Genomic DNA, 17,250 nt, shown 5'->3' with positions numbered 1-17,250 from the left:
AATGTCAATAATAAACAAGTTTCTATAGAAAATCATATTGTAAAATCATCATATGAAGAAGTAATCAAAGGTTATGCAGCAAAAAATGTAGGAAAAATATTATAGAGGTAGGACACTTAAGTAATATATACATTGTTATGTTTGTGACATAACAAACATAACAATGTTTGTTATGTTTGCCAACTTTTTAAAATGTGTAATTTTTTTTTTTGCGGTACACGGGCCTCTCACTGTTGTGGCCTCTCCCGTTGCGGAGCACAGGCTCCGGACGCGCAGGCTCAGTGGCCATGGCTCACGGGCCCAGCCACTCCGTGGCATGTGGTATCTTCCCAGAGTGGGGCACAAACCCGCGTCCCCTGCATCGGCAGGCGGACTCTCAACCACTGCGCCACCAGGGCAGCCCTAAAATGTGTAATTTGATGTGATTTCTTTACTTGTCCTAAATATTCACTTGCCTAATTTTAAGTCTGTAATTTTGTATTCTTTTTCTTAAAGTAGGCCTTCCAAATTATATAAGCTTCAGTTCCCACAAAACCTAGGTCTGCCCTGCTGTGCTATAAGAATGCAACTGTGTGTCAAGGGCCCATGGGAGCTCACAGAGAGCTGTGTTTCTAGGATTCAGAGTTAGGACTGGAACTGCAGACGCAGGTGATGCAGAGATGCTGTGAGTCCTTTGGAATTGGGGAGGCCATTCTGGCTCTGCCTTTAGCATGCATGGTATTGCTCATTTTTCTGCATGAGGATTTGCTGGGTGCCCACTGCTCGTGGGGCCATGCGCTGTGGCTCCTGTTTATGTGTATTTGAGCCCTCTTACCATGACTCATACTAGTTGCCATGGTACTGTCCATTGGCATGTCTTACAGGTTCTGGCGCTATTGTCAAGCAAGCAACCTCTTTGCATCACATTAAAAGTCCTCAAGAGTGGACCCTGTTGCTTCCTTTCACGTCTGCAGTCTGGGTGAGCGGAGTGCTGGTATCAGCCATCTCAAAGGCCTCTATCACTGCATTGAACCTTTGGTCCTGGTGTCAGGTGTCTACTTCCAGCCCAATCTGCTGGATTCCAAAGAAGGAATCACTTAGAAGGGGGCTGTGGTTGTGGCCAGCACTCTGAGGCTCAGTCCATCCAGGCTGGGTTGCCGTGGTCAGAACACTAGATCCCACTGTTCCTTGTGGATCTCTCCCCTGCCCCACTCTGGCCTGGCTGTTTGTTGTCAGAATATCCTGGCTTTGTCTCCTTCTAAAAGTCCCTGGAGAAACCTGCCAGCCCCTTTTATGTTCACGCTTTTGTAGTTATTCACAAAGTGGCAGCATATGGGGCCAAAGGGGAAGATGCATTCCCTGAATCCTACTAAGCATTCACAGACAACACTCCTTGGTCTCTTGTTTCCTCACTGCTCCCCTCTCCAGCTTCTGCTTCTCTTTTTCTTGCTTAATTTTTTCCCCTGATTATAAATATAGTATGTCTGTTTCTAAAATTTCAAAAAATGCAGAGACATATAAGGTAGAAAGGGGATTTCCCTTAAAATTTACCCCCAGAGCTATTCTTTCAGACCTTATGCCATGCACAGACTTCAATTTTTTATTTAAAATTATTTATTTTTTTATTGAAGTATAGTTGATTTACCATGTTGTGTTAGTTTTTGGTGTATAGCAAATCGATTCAGTTTTATCCATATATATATTCTTTCTAGAGTCTTTTCCATTATAGTTTATATAATTTATTTTTAATTCATACATTTCAAAATAAATTTTGCTTGGCAATCAGTGTTTTCTGCCTTACATTATTACTGTTCCCAGCTTGGAGGGTATCCTGGACAATTAGCTATGCATTTATGGACACAGAACATCCATGTACCTAAAGAAATAGAAAACCGTGTATGTTTCTGTGTATCTTGTTAAATTAATTGAGGTAAAAATCATATAATGTAAAATTAACCATTTTAACTATTTTAAAGTATACAATTCGGTTGCTTTTAGTGCATTCACAATGTTGTACTACCATCACTACTATCTAAGTCCAGTTTCTAATTTCATCTAATTTTAGTTCTAATTTCATCATCCCCAGAAGAAACCCTGTACCCATTAAGTAGTCATTTGCCATTTTCTTTCCCTTGCCCCACACCCTGGCAGCCACTAGTCTGCTTTTAGTCTCTATGGATTTGCCTATCCTGGACATTTTGTATAAATAGAATCATATATTATATGGCCTTTTGTGTCTGGCTTCTTTCACTTAGCATGTTTTCAAGGTTCATCCATGTTGTAGAATATATCAGTAACTTCATTCTTTTTTATGGCTAAATAATATTCCATTGTATAGATACATTTTGTTTATATATTTGTAAATTGACAAATATTTGAATTGTTTTCACTCTTTGGTGATTGTGAATAGTACTGTTGTGAGCATTTGTGTACAGGTATTTGTTTGAACACCTGTTTTCAATTCTTTTAGGTATATACCTAGGAGTGGAATTGCTGGGTCACCTGGTAATTCTCTGTTTAACTTTTGAGGAACCACCAAACTGTTTTCCACAGTAGCTATACCATTTTACATTCCTACCAATCTCCACATCTCCACTTGTTGTTTTCCATTTATTTTTTATTATAGCCATGCTAGTGTGAAGTGGTGTTTCATTGTTCTGATTTGCATTTTTCTAAGACTAATGATGTTGAACATCTTTTCATGTGCTTCTTGGGCATTTATATATGTTTCTTTGGAGAAATGTCTATTCAAACCATTTTCCACTTTTTAATTGGCTTATTTTTAATTGGCTTACTTGTCTTTTTTGTTGTTGAATTGTGAGTCTTTTATATATTCTGGACACCATATCCTTACCAGATATATGATTTGAAAATATTTTCTCCCATTCTTCTGGTTGTCTTTTCACTTTCTTTGTAATGTTCTTTTATGCACAAAAGTTTTAAATTTTGATGAAGTCCAATTTAGCTATTTTTCTTTTGTTGCTTGTGCTTTGGTGTCATAGCTAAGAATCCATTGCTAAATCCAAGGTTATAAAGATTTACCCCTGTGGGTTTTTTTTTGTTTTTTTTGTTTTTTGCTCGACGGCATGTGGGATCTTCCTGGACCGGGGCACGAACCCGCGTCCCCTGCATCGGCAGGCGGACTCTCAACCACTGTGCCACCAGGGAAGTCCCCACTGTGTTTTTTATTCTAAGAGTTTTTTAGTTTTATCTCTTACACTTAGGACTTCAGTCGATTATGTGTTAATATTTGTATATGTTGTGAGGTAACTAAGAGTTCACCTTCATTCTTTTGCATGGGCTTTTCCAGTTGTTCCAGCACCATTTGTTGAAGAGATTATTCTTTCCGTTGTCTTGGTACCCTTGTTGAAATGAATTGAACATAGATCTATAGGTTTACTTCTGGTTTCTCATCCATTGATTTATATATCTATCCTCCAACTTTATCTTTTTCAAGACTGTTTTATTCTGGGACCCTTGCAATTCCATATGAACGTCAAGATTAGCTTGTCCATTTCTGAAAAAAATGGGGGAGGCAGTGGGAATTTTAATAGGGTTGCATTGAATCTGTAGGTCAACTGGGGGAGTATTAAGTCTTCTGACCCATGAACACAAAATATCTTTCCATATATTTAGGTCTCCTTTAATTTATTTCAACAGTGTTTTATAGTTTTAAGTGTCCAAGTCTTGCACCTGCTTGGTTAATTTTTTCCCTAAGTAATTCTTTTTGATGCTATTATAGAATTGTTTTCTTAATTTCATTTTTAAAATCTCCATTGCTATTGTATAGAATTACAAATGATTTTTTAAAAATATTTATTTATTTATTTTGACTGCACCGGGTCTTAGTTGCAGCATGAGGGATCTTTGTTGTGGCATGCAGGATCTTTTAGTTGCAGCATGCAGACTTCTTAGTTGCGGCATGCATGCAGGATCTAGTTCCCCGACCAGGGATTGAACCCAGGCCGCATGCATTGGGAGCGCAGAGTCTTAGCCACTGGACCACCAGGGAAGTCCCTAATTTTTTTTTTAATGAAGAATTTTATTAAATGTTTTTCTTTTTGCAGCTGTAGAGAGGATTACATGGTTTTCCTCTTATATCTGTTAATATTGTAAATTACATCAATAGATTTTTTTACTGTGGAAATATCCTCACAGTGGTGGGCCTTGGCCATATTTAAGACTACCTGGCACCTGAGCCCCTTGCTTCTAATTATAGAGCTGTAAATGCCAATTTCTTGCTTTCCCAGCTTCCCTAGCTGCTGGGCAGACATGTGACAGGTTTGGCCAGTCAAATGTACCCACTAGGGATTTTCAACTTGTGGCTTGGGATCCAGAAAATCAAGAGAGCATCCTTTGTGCCCATGGTGGAATCTTCATCAGGCTGGTTCTAGGGTGAGGTGTTTTCTGTGGTTCTAGATATGTAGCTTTTCTTTGCTCTGTTTCTGAGCCTACTCTTCAGGCTTCCTTAAAATCTGGTGAGCTAATAAGTATTGTTTCAGTACTTTTATTTTCTGCTTAAATGAATATGAAACAGCTTGTGTTGTTTGTAGTTAAAGACAGTGATCGGGCTGCCTTGGTGGCACAGTGGCTAAGAGTCCACCTGCCAATGCAGGAGACATGGATTCGAGCCCTGGTCTGGGAGGATCCCACATTCTGCAGAGCAACTAAGTCCCTGTGCCACAACTGCTGAGCCTGACCTCTGGAGCCCGCAAGCCATAACTACTGAAGCCCTCGTGCCTAGAGCCTGTGCTCCGCAACAAGAGAAGCCACTGCAATGAGAAGCCCACGCACTGTGGCAAAGAGTGGCCCCCACTCGTGGCAACTAGAGAGGGCTCGTGCGCAGCAGCGAAGACCCAATGCAGCCAAAAATAAATAAATAAATTTTTTTAAAAAAAGAACAATGATCAATACACTTGCATTCATGAGATAAATTCTACTCATTTAAGTATTATTTGAAATCATCACTGGATTCAGTTTTTTAATATTTGCCATGTGGGTTCATCAGTCAGATTGACCTATAGTTTTCTCTTCCTGTGCTGACCTAATCTGATTTTTGATGTCAAGTGGATGCTAACTTTTGGAAGTATTTCTGTAGAAAAAACTTCCCAGAGTAGAATTGCTGGATCAAGGGGTCTGTGCATTTTTTGTTTTGATGGATTTTGTTAAATTGTTACTCAAAGAGAGGTTTTGCCAGTTTACATTCTAACCAACAACATATAATAGTTTCTCTTCACCCTTACCAACCTGGAGAACCTGTCATCAGCAATCAACTTTTTATTTCTTTTTTATGTGTGAGTTGAGCATCTTTGCATATGTTCAGAATCTGCACCCCACCCCACCCCCCCGCTCCCGCCCCACTGTTTCTTTTTCTATGAACTGTCTGTTCATGTCCTTTGCCAGGTGATTGGTTTTTCTTCTTATTTGGGCAAAGTCCTGGTTTAACCTTTCGTCCTACAGTGATATGCTGGTCTGGAATTTAAGCTCACTTCCCTCTGATGTTGATTTTAATGGCTGCTGAAACTGGAAAAGACTATCATAAAGCCCTGATGCTTGGAGGGAAGTTAGCATTCTTGTTTCTGCCTCCTAATTCAATACACTTTCCAGTTGTATCCAGCAATTATGCAAAGGTTTAATTAGCTTTAAAATATCTATATTTCCTAATGACAAACAGCTATTCTACAAACAAATCAGAAGGTGTTGCATTTTAATATTTTTGACAAATAGATCCAAAACCAATACAGTTTGGTGGGGGGAAGGGAGTATAAGTAAGTGACAAGTAGGTGAGGAAATTATATTTCCAAAGTTTTAAGTGTTAAAACTGTGAGAATTTTTATGAGTGAACTACTTTCCTTTTTGCAACCAAATCACATGAAGAAGAAAACATTTCAAAACAGGTATTTTAAAAGCATTTTCCAAGGCGTTGTATTTTGGCTGATGAGGAGCTCCCTCTAGAGGGAGGAAAAATATCAGCACCAGAGTTTTGGTTCCACTAAAATACTGTTATAACTAATAAATGAATTCAGCAAGGTAGCAGGATACAAAATTGAAGACAGGGCTTCCCTGGTGGCGCAGTGGTTGAGAGTCCGCCTGCCGATGCAAGGGACACAGGTTCGTGTCCCGGTCCGGGAAGATCCCACATGCTGCGGAGTGGCTGGGCCTGTGAGCCATGGCCACTGAGCCTGCGTGTCCGGAGCCTATGCTCCACAATGGGAGAGACCACAACAGTGAGAGGTCCGCGTACAGCAAAAAAAAAAAAAAAAAAAAATTGAAGACAAAAATCAGTTGCTAACAATGAACAATCCTAAAAGAAAATTATCCCCCCAAATGTATTTACAATAGCATCAAAAACAATAAAATACTTAGGAACAAACTTAGCCAAGAAAGTGAAAGACTTGTACAATGAAAACTACAAAACATTGCTGAAAATAATTAAAGAAAACATAAAAATATAGAAATATATCCCTTGTTAATGGATTGAAAGACTTAACATTGTAAAGATGTCAATACTACCCAAAGTAATCTATAGATTCAGTGCAGTCCCTATCAAAATCCTGATGACATTTTTTGCAGAAATAGAAATTTCCTAAAATTCATATGGAATCTCTAGAAACTCTGAATAGCCAAAACAATCTTGAAAAAGAAGAATAAAGCTGAAGGACTCACACTTCATAATTTCAAAACTTACTGCAACGTTACAGTAATCAAAACAGTGTGGTACTGGCATAAAGACAGACATAGAGACCAATGGAATAGAAAAGAGAGCCCAGACATGGGCTCTGTTCAAGTTATTTTTTACAAGGATGCCAAAAACATTCAGTGGGGGAAAGGACAGTGTTTTCAACAATTGGTATGGGGAAAACTGGATATCTACATGCATAAGTATGAAATTGGACCCATATCCAACACCATATAAAAAATAAATTCAAAGTGGATCAAAGACCTAAAACTCTTAGAGGAAAACATAGGGCAAAAATTGTACAGCATTGGATTTCACAATGATTTCTTGGATATGACATCGAAGGCACAGGCAACAAAAGAAAAAAATAGACAAATTGGACTACATGAAATTAAAAAAATTTTATGCATCAAAAGACACTGTTGGGCTTCCCTGGTGGCGCAGTGGTTGAGAGTCCGCCTGCCGATGCAGGGGACACGGGTTCATGCCCCGGTCCGGGAAGATCCCACATACCGCAGAGCGGCTAGGCCCGTGAGCCATGGCCGCTGAGCCTGCGCATCCGGAGCCTGTGCTCTGCAATGGGAGAGGCCACATCAGTGGGAGGCCCGCGTACTGCAAAAAAAAAAAAAAAAGACACTGTTGACAGAGCAGAAAGGCAATCCACAGAATGGGACAAAATATTTGAAGTAATGTATCTGATAAGAAATAAATATCCAGAATACAGAGAAACTTCTAAATCTTGACGACAACAACAACAACAAAACAAAAAACAAGGAAAGGACTTAAATAGACATTTGTCCAAAGAAGATATACAAATGGCCAATAAGTACATATAAAAATGCTCAGCATTACTGATCATTAGGGAAATTCAAATCAAAACTACAATGAGATACCACCTCACACCCATTAGGTTGGATACTATTTTTTTAAAAAAACCAGAAAATAACAAGTGTTGATGAGAATACGGAGAAATTGGAACCCTTGTACGCTGTTGCTGGGAAAGTAAGATGGTATAGCTGCTGTGGAAAACAGCACGGTGGTTCCTCAAAAATTAAAGATAGAATTATTATATGGCAATTCCATTCCAGGTATATACTCAAAATAATTGAAAGCAGAGTCTTGAAGAATATTTGTACACCTATGTTCATAGCATTATTCACAATAGCTAAAATATCAAAGCACCCATGTGTCCATCGATGGATAAATGAATAAGCAAAATGTGGTATATACATACAATGGAATATTATCTAGCCTTAAAAAGGAAGGTAATTCTGATTTGTGCCACAACATTGATGAAACTTCAGGACATTATGCTGAGTGAAATAAGTCAGTCACAAAACAACAAATACTAAATGACTCCACTTATAGAAGGTACTTAGAGTAGTTAAAATCATAGAGGCAGAAAGTAGAATTGTGGTTGCCTGGAGCTGGAGGTGGAGGAATGGGTGGTTATTGTTTAATGGCACAGAGTTTCAGTTTTACAAGAAGAAAAGAATTATGGAGATGAATGATGGTGACAGTTGTACAATGTTATGAACATATTTAATAGCACTGAACTGTACATTTAAAAATGGTTAAGATGGTAAGTTTTATGTGTATCTTATGTCAATAAAAAAGTAAACGGTAACTAGAGTTAAAGCTGAGAAAGTTGAAGAAACATTTTAAGGAAGCAGAAGATAGACGGATGTTCTATATAAATGAGAGAAGCTAGATTATTGATGTCACAAGCATCCAGTGTTCTGGACACAGAATTAAAAAGGTCAACTCAACATTGGCATCTTATTATTCACCTCCCTGGTTAGTGGTAGAGGTGGTGCGAGGGATGGTGAAGAGGCAGTTGAAAAGTCAACAAGCTGAAATTTTTGAGCAGAATTTTTGAGAGTTTCTTTGTGAGGAGGCACAGAATTTGGAGACCAGGACTGCCAAGAATGAGGGCATCCTGTAAATCCCCGATGTTGAGTGTTGGAAGGCAAGAGGGCTTACAATACTAAGAGAAAAATGAATTAGAAATAGACTAGCATTTCCAGTGATGAAAGGTCAGTTTCACATCATCTCAATCTCTGAAATTAGATTAAGGCAACCCAGGATTTCTAATGCTCCAGTCACCTACCAGAGCAAATGTAAATCATCTCTGAAGAAAGAGAACTTCATCTCAGACTTCAACTTATTTTGAAGAATCTTCTTGTACAGCATCCATCACTCAATAAAAAATAGCCAAACTCAAGACCAAAAAAAAAAAAAAACCCACCTTGAAAACAAGAGAAATAGCTGACAACAGAAATAGACTCACAGAGACTTCCCTGGTGGTCCAGTGGCTAAGACTTCATGCTCCCAATGCAGTGGGCCTGGGTTTGATCCCTGGTCACTAGATCTCACATGCTGCAGCTAAAAGATCCCACATGCCACAACTGAAGATCCCAAATGCCACAACTAAAGATCCTGCATGCCTCAACTGAAGATCCCACGTGCAGCAATGAAGATCCAGCATGCCACAACTAAGACCCAGTGCAGCCAAATTAAAAACAAACAAAAAAAAGACAGTGGAGACAGATAATGAAGGTACAGATACAAGTTTTAAAATAAATATTCTTAATATGTTAATGAAAATAGAAGACAAAATGAGAATTCAGCAGAAAACTGAAACTTATTTTAAAACTATCAAACAGAATTTTAGAACAGAAAAACACAACAACCAATTAGAAATTCAATGCATAAGTTTAACGGAAGATTGTACAAGGATGAAGAGATAATTACTTAACTGAAAAATAAATCGAGAAAATATATACAGTGAGGCACAGAGGGACATAAAGATGGAAATACAAAAGAGAGAATTGGAAACACTTGGGATACAGTGAAAAGTCAAATATATAATTAGATTCCTATCCTAGTAGAAGAGGATAGAGAATGAGGTGAAAGCCACATATGAAGAGAGAACAGCTGAAAACTTTCCAAAAATGAGGAAAGATAGAAAACCACAGATTCAAGAAGCCCAATAGGAAAAAATAAAAAGAAAACCACACATAGGCACATAATTGGAAAACTGGTGAAAACCAAAGACAAAGAGAAAACTCTCAGAAAGGGAACAAGATTACTTCAAAAGAGCAACAGTTGGGCTTCCCTGGTGGTGCAGTGGTTGAGAGTCTGCCTGCCGATGCAGGGGACACGGGTTCGTGTCCTGGTCTGGGAAGATCCCACATGCCATGGAGTGGCTAGGCCCATGAGCCATGGCCGCTGAGCCTGCGCGTCTGGAGCCTGTGCTCCACAGCGGGAGAGGTCACAATAGTGAGAGGCCCGCGTACTGAAAAAAAAAAAAAAAAAGAGCAACAGTTAGACTAACAGCTGACTCCTTATCAGAAGGAATGGAAGACAGTAAAATTATATTATTAAAGTATTGAAAGAAAATAAATAATAACTACTGACTTACCTGTTGAAACCATCCTTCAATAGTGAGGGAAATACAGAACTTTTTAGACAAAAACAGAAAATTGATCAACGGCAGACCAACACTAAAATAAATACTAAAGGGTATTCTATAGGCAGAAGGAAAATGAGCCTAGGTGGCAGGCAGAGATGCAACAGAAATGAAACTAGAGAATATTGGGGAAATCTAAATGAATGTGGACTGTGCAAAACAGTAATTATTTAACTTGCAAAGGGAGTTAACCAAAGTTAAAATGTTCTGAAGTCCTTGAATTGTCTGGTACTAAATTTATATTATACTTCGATAAGTTAAGGATACATATTGTATTCCCTAAGGTTGCTCTGTTCAATGTGGTAGCCAGTAACCACATGTGGCTGTTGATGCTTAGAAATATGACTAGTCCTAATTGAGAAGTGCTATAAATGTAAAATATACATCAGATTTCAAATCCTTAGTGCAAAGAAAGAAAATAATACCATTAATAAATACACAAAATGTCAGGCCACCCTGTGTGGATATCCTCCTCATTGTATTCAAATTCAGACTTGAATATACTACTAAGGATGCCCTCCTCATCCCACTAGTTATGATGCACATCACTGTCATGACTTTGGATCCCTGTGTGGACTCTTCCTACCCCTGCCTGGGTTCCATGCTGGGTAGACCTTTCATGCCAACACCTTCCTCATCCTCTTGGGATCCATGTCCTGCTCTGTGCCATGGGGATTCTCTTCCCCACTCCCCCCAGTACACCTATGTCGCACTGCCCAGCCTAATGACTTTCAGACTGAAATGTTCAGGAGAGAAAGTGAGGAAATAGACAGGAAGAACAAGAAGAAACTAAGTTTACATTTTTACTTAAAAAAAAATAGAGACATACCATCTGTAGAGGAAATTCTTCATCACTGGCTAAAATCTGCTTCAACATTTTTACCCCAAACTTCAAGGAAACGTGACCACAAAGAAAACTCAGAAAATGTCCATAAGAAAATGGATTAAAATATTTGAGCACAGGTTCAGATCTTCCTGTCCCACTGCAAATTCCTGGGAATAACAGAAAAGGAGTACTTTTTTTTTTTTTTTTTTTTGGCTGCTTTAGGTCTTCTGTTGCTGCGCCCGGGCTTTCTCTAGTTAACAGCAAGCGGGAGCTACTCTTCGGTGCGATGCACGGGCTTCTCATTGCGGTGACTTTTGTTGCAGAGCAAGAGAACGGGCTCTAGGCACACGGGCTCAGTAGTTGTGGCTCACAGGCTTAGTTGCTCCGCAGCATGTGGGATCTTCCCAGCCCAGAGCTCAAACCTGTGTCCCCTGCATTGGCAGGTAGATTCTTAACCACTGAGCCACCAGGGAAGTCCAGGAATACATTTTTTTTAAATCTCTAATAGGGGCTTCCCTGGTGGCGCAGTGGTTGAGAGTCCGCCTGCCGATGCAGGGGACACAGGATCGTGCCCCGGTCTGGGAGGAGCCCACATGCCGTGGAGCAGCTGGGCCTGTGAGCCATGGCCGCTGAGCCTGCACGTCCGGAGCCTGTGCTCCGCAACGGGAGAGGCCACGACAGTGAGAGACCCGCGTACCGCAAAAAAAAAAAATCTCTAATAGTATCTTAAAAAAATAGGAAGAGATCTTCAGTGGACAGAAATTATATGGACACTTTAAAGCAGGGGTCCCTGACCCCCAGGCCGCAGACCAGTAGTGGTCCATGGCCTGTTAGGAAATGGGCCACACAGCAGGTCAGTAGTGGGTGAGTGAGCGAAGCTTCATCTGCTGCTCCCCATCGCTTGCGTTACCTCCTGAACCATCCCTCCCCAACCCCCCCCCGTCTGTGGAAGAATTGTCTTCCACGAAACTGGTACCTGGTGCCAAAAAGGTTAGGGACTGCTGCTTTAAAGGACAGAGGCAGATATGAAAAGACTGAAAGAAAATGAATCAAAGCTCTAAAAAGGTCTCATACAAAAGTGCAGAGCCATGCAGTCTCTTCAAGCTAGGAGGTACCTCGTGCAGGGGGCAGCAGAGGCTGTGGGCTACCACAGGGACTAGTTAGAATATATCTGTAGGAGGAGGAGCCACCTTTACAGTTGAGTCATGCGGTTGGCAAGAGAGGGCTTGTCTTCAGGGAGGAACTGTGACTGGCTTGGGAAGGAGAGGCAGGGCCTGCTACTGTGTGACTCTCTTGTACAGGAAGACTCCTGCCCAGGTGACCACCCACTGACACCTCACCCCAACAGTTTATCCCACACCGCCCATGTAATCTGTGGAGTCAGGGACTAAGCATTCATCGACAGGCTAAAGGGAATCTCAGAACAAAGATGAGTGCGCAACCAGGAGTCATCAAACTTTAGGGGAAACCAGCAGCATGAAAAAGCCTCCCTAAACCCAACAAGCAGAAACACAATAGCTAAAGGGAAGATTTAAGAAGACAATTTAAAGAAATAAAGTTAATATTTTTCACAGAAGACCACTTAGCCTTAAAAAAAGAACAACACATTATTTGAAAGAGCCACTTATGGATCTTAGAGAGGAACAACATAGTTATCAATATTAAAACCTGAGGGGTGGGTGGAGGCCAAGATAGCAGAATAGGAAGACCCTGAACTCACCTCCTACCACAGGCACACCAAAATTACAACTACTTACAGAGAAACTATCTATGAGAATGACCTAAAGACTAGCAGAAAAAAATTTCCACAACTAAAGACATAAAAGGGAAACCACAACAAAATGGGCAGGGGGCTAGAAATGCAGTGTAGTCAGAACCCAAACCCCTGGGAAGGTGACTCACAAATGGAAGAAATATCACAACTGTAGAGGTCCTCACCAAGGATCAAGGAGTCTCAGCCCTACATTAGGCTCTGCAGACCAGGGACCCTGCACTGGGAAGATGAGCCCCCAGAACGTCTGGCTTTGAAAATCAGTGGGGCTTATTTTGGGGAGAGCCAGAGGTCTATAGGAAACAGAAACTTCGCTCTTAAAAGGGTGAATGCAAAATCTCAAACATTCCAAGTCCAGGTACAGAAGCAGTAGTTTGAAAAGAGCCTGGTTCAGACCCACTTGCTGATTTTGTAGAGCCTCTTGGAGGGGCAGGATGCAACTAGGGATCTTCTTGTGGATGGAGATGCTGGCAGCAGCCAATTTGGGGAGCTAATTCTACCACGATAATACCTGCATTGGTAAGTGTCATTTTGGAATCCTTTCTCTAGCCTGTTAGCACCAGGAACCCAGCCCCCTCGGACCATGTAGATAGGCACAGTTAGAATTTCAACAAAGAGTTAGAAAATATAAAGAAGAAACAAACAGAGCTGAAGAATACAGTAACTGAAATGAAAAATGCACTAGAGGTATCAACAGTAGATTAATGATACAGAGGAATGGATCAGAAAACTGGAAACAGATTAGTGAAAATAATCCTTATGAGACTAAAAAAAAAAAAAAAGAATTTTTAAAAAACAAGGATACTTTTAAGAGACCTCTGGGACAACATTAAGCATACCAACATTGACGTTATAGGGATCCTGGAAGGAGAAGAAAGAGAAAAGGGCAGAGAACTTATTTGAAGAAATACTAGCTGAAAATTCCCCTATCTTGTGAAAGGAAACAGACAGCCGGGTCCAAGAAGTACAGAGAGTCCCAAACAAGATGAACCCTAAAATGTTCACACCAAGACACATTATAATTAAAATGGCAAAAATTAAATATAAGGAGAGAATCTCAACAGCAGCAAGAGAAAGCTACTAGTTACATACAAGGGAACTCCCATAAGACTATCAACTGACTTTTCAGCAGAAACTCTGCAGGACAGAAGGGAGTAGTAGCACAATATATTCAATGTGATGAAAGAAAGAAAAAAAAAATCTTACCACCAAGAATACTGTACGCAGCAAGGCTATCCTTCAGATTTGAAGGAGAGAAAAAGAGTTTTACAGATAAGCAAAAGCAAAAAGAATTCAGCACCACTAAACCGGCTTTACAAGAAATGTAAAAGGAACTTCTCAAAGTGGAAAAGAAAAGGCCACAACTAGAAATATGAAAATTACGGAAGAAAAATCTCATTGGTAAAGGTAAACATATAGTAAAAGTAGTAGATCAACCACGTACAGAGCTAGTAGGAAGGTTAAAAGACAAAAGTAGTAAAACCATCTATATCCACAATAGGTAGTTAAGGGATACACAAAATGTGTCCTCTGAGATCAGGAGCAAGACAAGGATGCCCACTCTCGCCACTTTTATTCAACAGAGTATTGGAAGTCCTAGCCATGGCAATCAGATAAGGAAAATAAATTAAAGGAATCCAAATTGGAAAGAAACCTAGACAGTAGTCACTCAAACAAATTAGAGAATTCTTTTTTTTAAATAAATTTACTTATTTATTTTTGGCTGAGTTGGGTCTTTGTTGCTGCGTGTGGGCTTTCTCTAGGTGCGGCAAGTGGGGGCTACTCTTCGTTGCGGTGTGCAGGCTTCTCATTGTGGTTGCTTCTCTCATTGCGGAGCATGGGCTCTAGAGTGCAGGCTCAGTAGTTGTCGCACACAGGCTTAGTTGCTCCATGGCATGTTGGATCTTTCCGGACCAGGGCTCGAACCGTGTCCCCTGCATTAGCAGGTGGATTCTTAACCACTGTGCCACCAAGGAAGTCACAAACTTCTAATCCTGTGAGCTGACAGAGGGAGACAGCAGGTTGTGCACTGGAGCTGGAGTCAGGCATGAAAGGAGAGCAAAGGATGCCCCTTTTCTAGCCTGTGGGTGAGGTCTGAAGGGAAGTGATATGCTTCCCAGGTAGGTGGTCAGGCCCAGGCCAAACAATAACCCTTTGACCGATAGATCGTGGTGTTCTTGTTCTAGACTGGCCAACCAGGTCCAAGGAGCCAGGGTCTGACAGCTAGGGAAGGTGTGCCCCATGTTACAGTTGAGGACCCTGAGACTCAGAGTTCAACTGTGATGTGTCTGTTAACCAAGAGTGGCAGAGACGGGACACCTGTCTGGTCTCTGGCTGCAGCCAGTGGTCTGCCCAGTGCTCACAAACTTCTGAGGAAGGTGCCATTGTTGATAAAGGATCAGGACCCCTTCCTGGCTACACCAGGGCTCAGGTGGGTCGGGAATGTTTCCTGAATGTCCCTTCTTCTTCCTTGCAGCCCCACCCCCTAGTGGAAGCGCCCCCCTCTGACAAAGAGTTGCAAGCAATAAAGATCCAGGCCTGGTGGCGGGGCACCCTGGTGCGCCGGACGCTGCTGCACGCGGCCCTCAGAGCATGTACTGGTGGAAACAGAAGCTGGCAGAGCTGCTGGAGAAGAAGCGGCGGGCTGTGCTGGATCATTATGCTCAGCAAAAATGGGCAGTGGTCAGGCTACAGTCTTGTGTCCGCATGTAGCGCATCCGCCTTTGTTATTGCCGTTTGCTCCATGCTGCCCACATTATCCAGGTCTGTTGGCGCTGGCATAATTGCCATACCCGTGGCTTTTTCAGGGGCAGCTATGAACTCACAGCAAGCCAACTAGGACTTGAGCTTGAGATCTTTCTAGGGTCACAGGTCTGTTGGATTACAGACTGCATCCCCTTCCCAATAAAGAATTGATCGGGTGTGGTCCAACACTGTGTCACAAGATCTCAGACAATCTTCAGTAGGTCACTGTCTCAGTGAAGGGTCAAGGTAAATGATGGCAGATATTGTGCATCTCACAGGTCAGCTCTGAGGTTGTCTGGGGTCGCATATAAAGGAGGATTCTAAGAGCCAGGTGCTGGATGACTGGGGTCTGTGGTTGATTAGTAATGTCTGCCATGGGTAGGAGACATGAAGTTGCCCAGCTTCTAAGTCAGCCAGCTCCAGGGAAACTCCTTCATAGTGTGGTGTATGGTTGTGTTTTCATTTTGCTCATGGTTTCCTTTGCTGTGCAAAAGCTTGTAAGTTTGATTAGGTCCCATTTGTTTATTTTTGCTTTTATTTTTATTGCCTGGGGAAACTGACTTAAGAAAACACTGGTACAGAGAATGTTTTACCTATGTTCCATTCTAGGAGTTTTATGGTGTCGCATCTTATATTTAAGTCTTTAAGCCATTTGGAGTTAATTTTTGTGTATGGTGTGAGGGTGTGTTCTAACTTCATTGATTTATGTTGTAGTTTATTTTATGACAGGGCCGAAAGTAAGCTTATCACATGAGATGAATTATGTCGAAGTACAGTAGTAGAGAGCTGTCGTTTGCTCAGGCAAAACAGCGCCGTCTGTCTTGTTGTGGTAGTTTTTATTAAAGTATTATTTAGGTTTACATTTTAAGATTTGTTTTTTTAACATTTTAGAAATGTCAAAGCAGTAACCTATGTTTTTATTAATTATACAAGTAATAATTGGCTTTTTTGAAAACATGTCGTGTTTTGTCCTTGAGTGCAAAAGCAGTATAAAGTTTTCACCATTATTTTGATTATACTGAAGTAGCACAAGGACATTTCCTTGTGTTTTTATTATTTTGATTATACTGAAGACATTTTATGGATTAGTGTCCAAAGCACTTAATGTTTTTTTGTAGGCCCCCGGTTTGTTGGGGGGTGCTCAAAGCATTTAGGACTGTTTATAGCTCTGGCTTATTTGTTAGCCCCCAGTTTGTTGGTGGGGGGGGCTCATGGGTTACGTTTTCTTTTTATGTCCTCAGTTATTTTATTACATTTCCCCCTTTTTGTTTTGTAATTTTTGTAGTATCAAGGAGAACATGGCAGCATTACTCCCGGTGTTAAAGTACATGGAATTATTTTGTAGTTTGTGTAGTATTAAGGAAAACACAGTAGTTTGTTGTAATGTTGTGTGGCGGGTAGTTTTTATTTGTCGTTGGACTATAATTAAATATATGATTATTATTATAATGAGTATTAGTAATGTTGTAGTAGAACCAAATAAAACATGTAATTTAGACATGGGATTTAGATTATTAAGTTTTTGAATAATTTTAGTTCATACTTTTTGTGAATTAAGTCGTAATTTTTTTTGAAAAGTTTGTTGAATTTTTTCTTGTAAATTTACGATTTTTTTGGTTAAATTTTTGTGATGTAATAAATGTCTTTTTATTTTTGTCCAGGGGAATGTAGACTGATTATATGGAACCGAAGTGACACATAAGGCACTTTGATTCTAGTTATAACGTAGCTTTATTTGTCTTTGTAAATTTACAAGTTGATCCCCCAACATAACCATA

At 40.5% G+C, this 17,250-nt stretch overlaps 1 protein-coding gene across 1 annotated transcript; it reads left to right on the top strand.

Annotated features, from left to right (window-relative positions):
• Positions 1 to 14,836: 14,836 nt before the first annotated feature.
• Positions 14,837 to 15,643, top strand: LOC309967593 (IQ domain-containing protein F1-like; the record flags this gene model as incomplete). The annotated part of the gene is made up of 4 exons (XM_082848374.1): positions 14,837 to 14,847; positions 15,068 to 15,158; positions 15,204 to 15,409; positions 15,535 to 15,643. 4 exons carry the CDS (start codon positions 14,837 to 14,839, stop codon positions 15,641 to 15,643), a joined length of 417 nt encoding a protein of 138 aa, XP_082704500.1.
• Positions 15,644 to 17,250: the final 1,607 nt, after the last annotated feature.

Source organism: Leucopleurus acutus, assembly GCF_964270905.1.
Source record: "Leucopleurus acutus genome assembly, chromosome: 10".
NCBI classification, from domain to species: Eukaryota; Metazoa; Chordata; class Mammalia; order Artiodactyla; family Delphinidae; genus Leucopleurus; species Leucopleurus acutus.
Note: the sequence above shows the minus strand (reverse complement) of the source record. Positions and strands in the feature narration are given on the sequence as shown.